We start from the raw sequence: 13,030 nt of genomic DNA on the forward strand, positions 1-13,030 counted from the left end.
TTATAATTATCATTAATTTTTTTTCTTTACGGAAGTCAACCAGAAGTAATTTGAATCAACAGTATCACATATGATCACCCCTTGCAGTATCTAGCATATCACATAATAATACAAAAATTAATAAGTGTTCATTTGCATGTTCATGTTTCTCTGACGTTGGTTATGGTGACATGGTAAACAAATAAAATATATCATTTTTTTCAGTAAGTGTTTTATTTTATTCATTTTAAAATTATTCGTTTTAATTTAACATTTTTATGATTTAATTCATTATTAGCTTTTCATTAAACTTATAAACCCACTTATTTTCTTACATTTTCTTACATCTATTTTCAACATTACTTCATGTTGTTGATAAAAACAAAGGGAATATATGTTGTTACTCTTTGTATTTTTATATACATATGGTAGAAGATTATCCTATTTAAATCAATGTGATAAATGAGTTAGGTCAAAAGTAATCTAAAAGTAGTCTGATTAGCTATATTACCTAAAATGTGTAATTGTGTAATGTAATGGATTACGTTACTAACTACATTTTTTGTCATGTAATTTGGAATCAGTAACGGATAACAATTTGTAAGTAATCTTACATACTGGTAAAAAATGTATAGCCTGAATGCACTGTAAGTCGCTTTGGATAAAAGCGTCTGCTAAATGCATAAATTATACATTAAATTATTAATTATTATAAATTATAATCTATCTACCCAGCTCTCTCTCTCTCTCTCTCTCTCTCGCTCTCTCTCTATATGTACTTGTACTATAAAATAAAAATAATTTAAGTGCTTAAGTGTTTCTCACCTGTATATAGACAGACGGTTGGTTTTTGTTTGCAATTTTTGAAACTTAAAATTCTCCAGTGACAATGATCCATGTTGGTTTTGTTTTGTGGTTTTTGGCAATATGCAACGTTTGGCATAAGAAAGTGATAAAAACCTGTGCTTTTTGTCTCCATCTAGCGGCAAATATAGCTAGAACTACAGAACTGTACAATTATGGAGTTTAAACTTTATTACAAGCGCCTGTATAAAACTAAAAGTATGGAGTTTAAACTTTATTACAAGCGCCTGTATAAAACTAAAATGATGGAGTTTAAACGTTATTACAAGCGCCTGTATAAAACTAAAATTATGGAGTTTAAACTTTATTACAAGCGCCTGTATAAAACTTTAATCGAGCGAAATGCCACAGAGAGCGCTGTTAGGGACATTTAGGGGGTTTGGGGCGTTAAGTGCTGAGAGAGAGAGAGAGAGAGAGAGAGAGACATTATAGGATGAGCTTTGGAAGCGAGAGAGAGAGAGAGAGAGATGGATGAGCTTTGGAAGCTGCATTACGTTATTTGTCTTTTACATTTTTTTTCACTTTATCTGGGTTTTAGTGGGCGGGGGCAATTTCCCTCTATATGTCAATGCCCGTTTGATATTCAAAGTGCTGCATACTCTGACAGCAAGTCATTCACAGCAACAAAGCAAGTTTGCACAGGAACGTCAGCGCGTCAAAACTGACCGAACATGAAATATCTTCCGCTTCTTCTTCTTCTGCTCCGCATCCTCCAGAACCACAAGGTCCATTTGGACAGGATTGAGACGAACCAGGATTGTGCTTGGAGTTGTTCTGAGGTTTGTCTGTTGTATTTTTTTATGTAGTCTAAATATAATTTATAATTTATAATCTTTTGTTTGTTTTGTAAAAGATTAATTTAGTAAGGTCTTTCATTTCTCGTTCTCTCTCTTTATTAAACTTGATATTACCTTTACATGACTTGAGTAAAACATTGCTGCAGTCATCATTGAATTAACAAAAGTTTAACAATAAAATGCTGGAATTATATCTAGATTGCCAGGAGTGAATCATTTAACTTGTAAAAGATGGGTAAATTAAATTAAATGAAGTTTGCCTGCTGACAATTGCATTTATTAATATTTAACCTAATTAAGCCAGTGCTTATTTATATGAGAGCTATTTCTGTGTTATGTTAGAAAAGTGGCGAGTGGCATGGTTTAAATTATGAGTCATAAAAATATGATATCATCTGTAACAATGAAACCCAGCCAGTTATGTGATGTATTAAAAAAGACCTTGTCTCAGTCTTACAGAAGCAGACATACACAAATAACCTGCTCTCACTGATCTAGGTCATCAATATTGACAAAGTTTGACAAATCTTTTTGTATTCTGTTGATTATTGTAATTACATATGAGGATACACTAAACTTACATCATATGCCTGCTAGCCTTGTTATATTTGCTCCAACCAGGAACTTCCTAAGGAGTGAGTGGGAAACCCCTTGCTTTACTGTCCTTACAGTACAGTCACATTTCCTGTTAAATGATAAAGCAGTTCTCGACCGTGCATAAATAGGAAAGTAATTTACACTATGACTCAGCCTAGTGCTTTAAATAATATTCCTTTTGATCTCTACAAACAGGGTCTACAGTGTAAACCCAAAGCTTACTGTGAGTATCTATCTACCTATCTGTGTTTATGACTATCCATGCAGTAATTTATGGTTCTAACATATTTTTTTATATCTTATAGCTCCACTGTCAGCATTTCACTGCAGAAATCAGCCTGTTAGCAGTGGCGTGTTCAATAATGTGATGTTGTCTACTGTGTTGGCGTGTGAAGGGAGAAAATGTTCACTCCAGCTTAAAATCACAACATCAGTGAATGCTACTGGTGTGTATTATTCTGGTCACATTGTGTGAATGAAATGCTTTTGATGTGGTATATGTTTTAAACGTTATATATTTAAACAATTTATTAATAAATATAATAAATGGTTTCATATTCCTGTAAGATACCTCTCATTTTTGCATAATATTTGTATGTTTCACAAATCTGTAGAGTGTTTGCACTGTGACAACTTACCCCACTATGTTCAAAGTGTTTTCAGTGAACTGTATCTTTTTGTCTGGTGCAGTACTCCTGAAAAACATCCACAACCGCTGTTAGATTGCTTTATAATTACTTTGGTAGACCTACTGAGTCATTCCTACGTCACTGCATTTAACCAAATACTCCGGTAACTCATTGACACAACATTGCCTTCTTAGTACAACTACATCTTTCTAAAATCAAATCTTTCACAACAATAAGTTATTAATGAAATACTCTATAATCTAAAAGGTCTAACATTAACTAAACACAATGTGCCTTAATAATTACTAACTTATTGGTTTAACCTGAAATGTTAATTGAAGGAGAAACTGCAAAATGACGTCACCACTTTGTGCCACTCACAAAATGGATGTGTTTCGGTTCTCCTAAAGATTCAAACTGTTTTCCAGGTGATATTCGTGGAGTTTCAGTGTGTGCCGACTCTGCAGGGATGATAGGACATTGCCAGATTTACACCTTTGGCCATGTTGGCAAAGGAAAAGCCACAGGAAAACAGGTACAGTATAAACATATGAATGATGCTTACCTGATGGTTACACTATGCAAATAGATTTCTGGCATTACCACTGAGAATGTTATCAATGACACAATTCTGTCACAGTACCACAGAAACTATAACCTCCTATCTTGTATGCTTGTCAGATATCAAATACTCTGTTTCTGCTTCTAGGTTGATGTGAAGTTTAAATGTGTTCCTGTTAGACCTGGACAGCTTGTGTTTGTGACTCTCAAAACCATTCCCAACTACTGTAAGGCCACGTGGACACAAAGACACCTGGTTCCTGGTATCAGTGTTGTGTTTATCAGCAGTCTATATATAACAGTGTAGTCACACATGATATGAATAACATTAACAGCTATTGCCCTTTCCTTTTTTTTAATGCCAGAATGCAGTCATGAAGGTATCAGAGATGAAATTGCAGAGTGCATCAGTAAGTTTCTTTATCATGTCACAACATTGATAGTTAGATAGATAGACAGTATGTAAAGCTGTAACTGTACTGTCATTTTGTTGTAGCTGGGAAGCTGGCGTACACTGTAGATGAAGCCAGGAATGCATTAACAGTGAAAGTGACTGATGCTCCAGAGGACACAGACTACAACCTCAGGCTCTGCCATAAACGTAATGTCATCTGTGCCGGGGAAGGGGCTCATATGAAGGTAAAAATGACGAGCACACTTTCCCTTGCATTTCCTAGAAGAAATTTTACCCTTGTGTTTTGCATGTGTTTCAGATAAAACCACAACATCTACAGAGTAGCATAATGCTTCATTATTCCAAACCATTACCCTGTTTGTGCATTGAGGTATGAAAGCTTTATTTTATGGAAAATTACGGTTTGAACATGCAATCTGACAGGTAGAGAAGGAAGTGTTGATTTCCACCATCTTTTATTTCAGGGTTGGCCTGCTAGAGTAGATGCAAGGAGAGTTCAAGTGTGTCCATTCAAAAACAGTAAGTAAAATTTACTTTGTTCAAAATAGAGGTCCTAGATGTTTTCAGTTTCTCGGTTTACACTGTAAAACTGCTTTGTGAGGTAACCTAGCATTTTAAAACAAGTGTCAAAAAACAAGTGGCAACATCAGACCCGCCTCAAAACCTTTCACCAACAGCTAAATTGATGGGAAAAAAAACTTTCTTGCATTGGCTTGCTTATTTGCATTTGGTTGTATTGTATCTGTATCAGATTTTTTTGTACTAGTTAGCACTTGTTTGAATTTGTAAAAGGAGTACCTGTTTCCTGTTAGATAGCGTTCCAAATCATTAGCTTGCCAGTGGTCTCAAATGTGAAGCTAAAGCACTTAAATCAGTAATTCGCCATCAGTTACCCTAATGTTGTTTCCAGACCTGCAGCAGTTTCTTTATTTTGTGGAACACAAAAGAAGATATTTTGAAGAATGTTTCACCAGTTTTTTTCTTATCCTTTTAAATCACTATTGATAAATTAGTAATATTATAAATTGGCATTTTAAAGCTCAAAATTTTTCATTGCATTTTTCTCTGTAACAGATTTAGAAGAACTGTGGTCGGGGATAACCTATGACTTCAATAAGGAAGAGTTGATATGGGAGCCGCAGTGTCCAGTCAAAGTGTCAGTTTCTCTGTGCCATGCTGATGGAGGGAAAAGCTGTCAAGACATTGGAAATGTTTTCCATTCAGAGGGACAAAAAGTATGTTCTGTTCCCCTCTAATCCTTTGTTCATTTTTATTACATGTGCAGTAATAGCTGCTGATCGTTAGGAACCCTCATATCATTTTTTACTGTTTTTACCTCAGGTGATATTCTCTTCCGTGGATCCACACCCAATGCTTTGCACGAAGGTTGAATGTTTTTTTTTTTGTTGCATATTTTCTTTCACCCAAAAATTAACATTTTGTCATTATTTACTAACCCTCATGAGGTTCCAAACCATTTGGCTTTCATTCTTCCATGGAACACAAAAGGAGAAATGTAGTAGAATGTCCCAGCTGCTTTATTCCATGCAATGAAAGTGAATAGGGACTGGAACTATCACATTACAAAAATTATAAAAAGCACTATAAAAGCACCATAGAAGTAGTCCATATGACTCATGCACTATATCCACATTGGTTTGATCTAAATTTAGAGGACTATACATCCTTTTTTTTGTCAGGGATTTCTAAATTGCCTAAAATATCCGGGTTTTGGCCTTTCCCCCCCCCATTGACATGATCTCTACAGTCCTCATACATTATACAGTATGTACATGCTTTTGCATTGTTTTGACCATTCTATGAAGCCTTCTTGCATGCCATGATTGGGTACAATGCTTGTATGCTATTGGTTAAACTACTTTTCAGTCATTCCCTGTCAAACAGGTCAGTCAAACAAAGGCAAAACCTAAACATTTTAGGCAATTTAGAAATCCCGGCCAGGACATGTTTGGGAAAAGGACGATTTATAGTAACCTTACTATATTACAAGTCATAAAAAAGTTTTGTGTAAATTATTAACTGATAATCTTATCGATAGTTACAAGCTACAAGATCTTTTGTGAATTTCAGTGAAAAACAACAAATGATTATTTATCATTTAAAATTATGGTCTGTTCTTTAAAAACTATCAAATGACTTGTGACTTGAAATTTACCACATGAGTTGTTTAGATATGAAGTCGGAATTTAAAATTTTGGGTGAACTGCTCCTTTAAATGAATGATGTCATTGACAGAAAATAGCTTTTTGGGTTGGGTTGGAATTCATTGTCATTTCTTTTTTTATAGTTTACCACTGAAGTGGGGACATGGATAAAGTGTCCTTTTGCCAAAGGAAATTTCTCAGGTATTTAAGCACAATAGCTTTCACAGATGTTTATGTTACACACTGTATGATGCTAAATGTCCTTTTATCTGACAAGTCTGGACAGCAAAGATTACATCAAAAGATGGTCAGCAGTGGGCAGAGATTTCAACATGGGTCAAAGCCAGCTTCTCCGTTTCGGTCTGTGAGATGAAACCCTCGTCTCAGTGTAAACGAATCGAGGGAAACAAGTTCCAAAATCTTTCTGTGGTAAGGAGCCGTGAGCAGGATAATCTGCCTGTAGGATCAGTTATAATAACTTAAGAGCAAATGTACATGATGTCATATGGATGTTTTTTTTTTCATAGTTTTCTTGGCTTCTCGGTACACTCCTATTCATATTAGTAAACCATGCCTTGAGGCCTGCACTGAAGGCAATTCCCTTGTCAAAGTAAAACTTTTCACCTGGTTTGTACCCGATGAGATGAGAAAGAAAAGGATCTGTTCTAAGGAAAACTCAAAGCACAGAAGCGGTCTTGTTTAAGCTTGTTTGATGTCATGCCAGGTCTTATTTGTTTTCTAGGACAAAACGAAGCACACAGTTTTCAACTTGTCTAAAAGTTTATGCGAAGCATGCGTCTGCATCCAGGTATGGCAACAAAGGAAAGCAACAGTAACAGTGCTGTCAAATCCTGTTGGATTTTTGTCAGTGGTAATTACTGATGTGGATGGTCTTGTGTTTTCATGTTTGTAGGTCCAGAGGGTAGATGTGCGCTTTTCAGTCCCTGTACTTCGATGCGACTTGCAGTGTTGTAAGTACATATGTAAAGTTGATAAGATCAGTGTTGCAGAAGCTACATTTGAAGCTGTAGCTTGCTAAGTGACAAACTACTTATAATTTCTAGTTCAGCTAATCTACAGCTAAACTTTTAGAAATAGTTTAATGTAGCTACAGTACATGCTAAAAGCTACGAGCTACATTGTGGGCACAATAAACTAGTGTCACATTAATGAAAAGTTAGTGCCTTAGTATGTTAGTGATACAGCTACACTTACTTTCAAGCAGTTCTTTTTGTGGGCACAAAACAATGAAAACAGAACAATGTTTGTAGTGTAGCTACTACAAAAACGACACTACTTTGATAAATGTAAAAGTTGTCCACCATGATACAGCCACAGCAAGAACATTAAACCTAATCTTTTAAAAAATTTGTTATGTGACACTACATCTACTCTTTTCAAGTAGTTCTACAGACAAGCTAATATTTTAAAAATAGTTACATGTTGCTAAACTAGCTACAAAAATATATGTACGTAGAGTTGTGTCAATACAATGTAATGAAAATTTTGCAATGTAGCATTAGTAGCGCTGCCACAGCTACAGCTACTCATACATTAAAGTAGCTCAACTCCAGTCTAATCTTTTAAATCTTTTACAGCAAAAAAATTTACATGTAGCTACACTATAAGTAGGGTGACCATATGTCCTCTTTTTGGACCTAATAAATGCATCCGGCCGGGATTTCTAAATCGCCCAAAATGACCGGGATTCAGCATTTGCTTTCTACAGTCGCCATTCATTGTGTGCATTTTTGTATTAAAGCCCTGCACGGGACTGTTTTCTTAGTCCCGCCCCAAATTTCTGACTATTACTGCCTGTTCCCACAAACATTCTAATGTTGAATATAATTTTTGTGCATCAGGGAGCCGCTATCAATATGCAGAGTATTAAATTATAATATTGTATATTAAATATAATATATATATATTCAATTATATATACTTGTCACAGAGCTGCCTTCTGTTCCCTCTGCCTAGCCCTTTTTTGCATTAAGACAAACACATACTTGGGTTTTAAAACTCTTTATTTACCTTGATGTGTCAGCAAGGGGGAGAGATGGATGATAACCACACACACACATCCACATCCACATTTACACACCTGAACACTAAAACCAGTGGACATTTAAGTTTTTCTTATAAACTGTTGGCTATTACCTGGATCAGCATACATAGTGGTGGCCATCTTGAACTGAGTAAAAGACCCGAAAGGACTTTTGTCAGCCTTTTTATACCTTTGCTGTGTTGCATCATGGGGAGTGGGAGATACCAAGTATGAGTGGAAAGGGGTGGAAACTGTTTTATGAGTTCTTGTATTTGACTTTCTATAATTATTGCTAAATTGAAGTTATGGTATATTGTGCTATTGATATTTGGTGTATTGAAGGAAATAGTGTTATTCGATGTTTAATCCTTTTATGTGTTAATACTTCATATTATTGTCATGTGATATTACGGCTTCTGGGAAATGGTTGAACCCAGGTGTATAAATTCTCACATAATGAAGCAGTCAGGAAGTCTTTAACTGGGGTGCAGTAGCTATTGAGGAGTACTCTGATTGAATCATTGTTATACCTGAATGAAGGTTGTTTGTTTTTGTACTTTGAAGTAGGATTTTTCTTGGTACCCTTAAGGGATTTTCCCCTATGGAGTTTTTTCTATGTTTTGCACCTGTGAGCACTCTGCACTTTATTGGCTTGGGAAAAACGAAATAAAAAGAAAAGCTGGCATTGAATGTCCTCCATTCATTGCTTTAAGAACTCTAGATGGTACCTCTAGTGGGACTTTGACAATACTATAATAAATTAATACTTTAAGAGTATTAAAGGGATAGTTCGCCCAAAAATGAAAATGACCCCATGATTTAATTCACCCTCAAGCCATCCTAGTTGTATATGACATTCTTCTTTCAGACTAATAAAATCGGAGTTATATTAAAAAATGTTCTGACTCTTCCTAGCTTTATAATTGCAGTGAATGGTGGTCAAGATTTTGAAGCCCAGAAAGTGCATCAGTCCATCATAAAGAGAGCTCCACACGGCTCCAGGGGGTTAATAAAGGCCTTCGGAAGCGAATCGATGCATTTGTGTAAGAAAAATATCCATATTTAAGCAAAACATTGGTCACGAATTAGAAGTACAAAATGAGGATTTGTAAAGAAAAATTGAGTTTTTCGATATAAATCAAGAGGAGATTGGTTTTCCTTTGCTGTAAACAAAACTTGTTTCTCGTGAGACTAGCATATTCTCACCAGAGTTTACGCTACGCCTACATCCTACATCATCCCCTGGAACGCCACTCTCTCATGAACGTGTGTATGACAGTTAGCAGTAGCTAGAGATTACGGTTTATAAAGTTTTAAATATGGATATTTTTCTTACACAAATGCATTGATTCACTTCAGAAGGCTTTATTTACCCCCCAGAGCCATTTGGAATACATTTTATGATGGATGGACACACTGTTTTGGACCTAAAAATATCGACCACCATTCACTGCCATTATAAAGCTTGGAAGAGCCAGGACATTTTTTAATATAACTCTGATTTTATTTGTCTGAAAGAAGAAAGTCGTATACACCTGACTTGAGGGTGGGTAAATCATGGGGTAATTTTCATTTTTGGGTGAACTATCCCTTTAAGTTTCGGCCATAACAATGCATTGAAAAATGTAGCAATGTAAAATTTTTCTAAAAATGCAATTAAAAATACCAGTGAAGCATTTTGTAGTTTAGCTTGTAAAAGCGACACTTTTTTGAAAACAGCGCTAGTGTCACACTAATGAAAAGTTAGTGGCCTCTCCTGTGATACAGCTACGCATAATTTCAAGTAGTTCCACTACATTCAAGCTAATCTTTTTTTTAACTACTTTGTACTTAGATAATTACATTGTGGAAAATATGATGGAATAAATACTTGCAATGTATTGTTTTGTAGTGTAGTCTCTTACTAGAAAAGCTACACTATTTTGAAAACAGCTAAACTAATGTCAAGCTAATGAAAATGTAGTTAGTTATGCCACTTGTGATAGGTTTCACTTTTAGTTGTACTGTATTGCCATGTTACACAATACAAGCTATGAAGGATATTAATTTTGTTGTTTAATCACACAGCAAATTGGTGCCGTGACCCAGAGAGAAGTCAGGACATTGAGAAGATTTTATTGCCTGCTGTCATATTTCTGACCGTGATCCTGGCAGCTGTCTTGTTTGGTAGAATGACAATAAAAGGTAAACTGACAGCGGTTTGACACACCTGTTGCCGCTGGCTAGAAGGAAACAGCGAGATTGTTGTTGGTAACAGTACACATTGTGTTTGAGATTATATATATCTAATTTACAAAACAGTAATTCCTGATTTAACATGCTCTTTCCACTTAAAATAAGAGTAATAATTAAAAGCAAATTATAGATGGAAGTCTTATGAACAGTAGTCTTATAAGTCAAATAATAGTAGACATACCAGGTCCAAACCTGCATATAAGCTTTAGAATTGAATCGGGTGTGGACATGTTGTGAAAAAAACATGAAAAGCTCTGATATACAAGTTGTTAGACTTCATTTGCTACCGGCAGCTTTTCCTGGAAAATTTGCTGGTTGTTTTGATTTTTATTTGTTTCTTGTTTCTTAGATGGGGACAAGAAGAGAACACCATGGACGAAACTCACATGTCTGAGGATGGTATGTAAACTAGTAAGAAAAAATAGGTGCATAATAGAGTCCCCAGCATGCTATGATTACAATCACAGGTTCTTATGATTCATGGTGTTTTTGATGTGATCAGACATGAGCCCCCAAAACACACATGCACACTATTTACTGTACATACAGTATGAATTCATTTTACTTTAGATACATGTAAAACTAGTTTGATTACATTTATAGCTAACAAATGTCTCAATTTCAGTTTACAAATGAATACACTTACAATTTCAAAGTAAAATTGCAAATGTATATCAGTAGGTATATATCAAGTGTCAGGTATTTTATTTTGTGATTTCCTTTAGTTTACATTTTTTCATCTTTTTGCATTTTTACTTTTGCAACGGCATAGCAACATGCTAAAAACAATTTAGAACACCTTAGCAACCTAGTACAATGACCTGGCAACCACCCAAAACATCTAGCATCAAATCGATGAGTTTTGCATGGGCAAACATGACACACTTTTTCATTAGAAAACATAATATATATAGTTATAGATATAATATCTCTAGATATGAATAGGTCTTTTGTGGTTATTTTAACAAATAAATGATGTCTTATGTTCCTTTTAACAGAATCAGTGACACGTGCCTTCTCAGCAAGAGGATGTAGATTGTAGGACAGTTCTCAATAAAGCATGCATGTCTAATCTTTTTTTTTTTTAACTGTAAGACTGAAGCTTAACATAATACTTGTTTATGTCTTGCCTGATGCACACATGACAAGTTGTAACATCTGAAAAATGTATCTAAATACATTGTTTTTTTATGCATAATGCAACAGCTGCTTTACGAGTTTATAACACGCAATGTATTAACATGCCCACAGAATTTGAAGCATTTGAATATAAAACTTTTGTATGTAAGTCAATATAAGACTAAATTTATGCAACACATTAATAGTTTCCTGCTTTGCATAATCAAATTTGTTTTTGTCACCTATGAGTTACTTCTTTTGTACAGCAGAGGGCAGTGTCGCTAACAAATGAATGTCTGTGTCAGCAGTGTGAAGGAGTTTTTGCCTCTCATGTTGCTATTCCTCTCACTTCATATGGAGCCAGATCGGCCTCAAAAATAATAAATTTATAAAACAAAATTCATAAATGCACAGCACAATTTACATTTACAAAATCCGATTCGTACATTCAAAACACAATTCATAAATACAGAAGTAAAAGCATAAATATTTCCCCAAATGCTCACACAAAAGCATCTTACCTAAATAAATTTAAAATGTTTACACAAATATGTATATATCAAGTTCTTGAATTAATTTCTTATTTGATAACATTACAGATTGATCTGAATAAACAGGGTATGTGTAACTTTGGTGTATAAGACAGCAGGCTAACCGGGTAGATGTATTTTGTGCGAATGATATAAATCATAATGTGATTTTGTAGAAATTGTAATCAGGTGCTAAAAAAAAAGAGTACCCATTAAAATGTCTTTACATCAAGGACCCGATCATAGAAACAATGCACAGTACAAGCGCAGCGTTGAGCTTCTTGAGTCTGTTCAGTAAGGAGCGTTTTGATTGGTGGAAGAACTTGATATATACATATTTGTGTAAACATTTTAAATTTATTTAGGTAAGATGCTTTTGTGTGAGCATTTGGGGAAATATTTATGCTTTTACTTCTGTATTTATGAATTGTGTTTTGAATTTACGAATCGGATTTTGTAAATGTAAATTGTGCTGTGCATTTATGAATTTTGTTTTATAAATGTATTATTTTTGAGGCCGATCTGGCTCCATACTTCAGGCTTGAAACTAGGTCACAAATGGGTGGTCAGCCCAATGTGTTGGTTCACTGCCATAGAAACTTTTGTAGCTGCACATGTTCCTGTGTCGCCTGTGCCTGTCATCATGATATTCGATGACACACTTTTTTCTCTGATCCTGAGGATGCAGAGATACTGTATGACATTCCTGGACAGTGTGGCTCTGTGCCGATAGGAGGGGCCGGGCGGAATCAGCTCTGGGGTTTGCTGATGAAAACATTCCTGAAGGATAGAGTAAAGCCCAAACAATAGAGCTCAATCATAGATATAGGACAAATACAGTTTTGGGGAGATGCCACCATTGTCCATCTTAGTATGTGATTTTATTGTTTTTATGAGTATCAACTGAATAAATTTTTTTTTTTTATCATACTCAGAGTTCACAGGGTTCACTTGAAAACAAAGTGGTTTCGCAGTGATGCCACAGAAGAACCATTTTTGGCTCCTCAAATAACCTTTAAATGAACAGTTCTTAAAATCAATGTGTGAAGAACATTTGAATCATCTAAAGAACCTTTTGTGGAATTGAAAGTTTCC

At 35.0% G+C, this 13,030-nt stretch overlaps 1 protein-coding gene across 1 annotated transcript; it reads left to right on the plus strand.

The window, feature by feature from the left end:
• Positions 1 to 1,477: 1,477 nt before the first annotated feature.
• LOC107661445 (putative interleukin-17 receptor E-like) lies at positions 1,478 to 11,592 on the plus strand. Its single transcript, XM_016451029.1, has 18 exons — positions 1,478 to 1,622; positions 2,433 to 2,460; positions 2,543 to 2,683; positions 3,295 to 3,401; positions 3,576 to 3,690; positions 3,793 to 3,837; positions 3,924 to 4,066; positions 4,141 to 4,212; positions 4,307 to 4,361; positions 4,917 to 5,077; positions 5,184 to 5,228; positions 6,151 to 6,208; positions 6,285 to 6,436; positions 6,750 to 6,815; positions 6,921 to 6,978; positions 10,119 to 10,235; positions 10,636 to 10,685; positions 11,285 to 11,592. Exons 1-18 carry the CDS (start codon positions 1,515 to 1,517, stop codon positions 11,291 to 11,293), a joined length of 1,530 nt encoding a protein of 509 aa, XP_016306515.1. The 5' UTR covers positions 1,478 to 1,514; the 3' UTR covers positions 11,294 to 11,592.
• The last annotated feature ends 1,438 nt before the right edge of the window (positions 11,593 to 13,030 follow it).

This window comes from Sinocyclocheilus anshuiensis, unplaced genomic scaffold (genome assembly GCF_001515605.1).
Source record: "Sinocyclocheilus anshuiensis isolate Anshui unplaced genomic scaffold, SAMN03320099.WGS_v1.1 scaffold491, whole genome shotgun sequence".
NCBI classification, from domain to species: Eukaryota; Metazoa; Chordata; class Actinopteri; order Cypriniformes; family Cyprinidae; genus Sinocyclocheilus; species Sinocyclocheilus anshuiensis.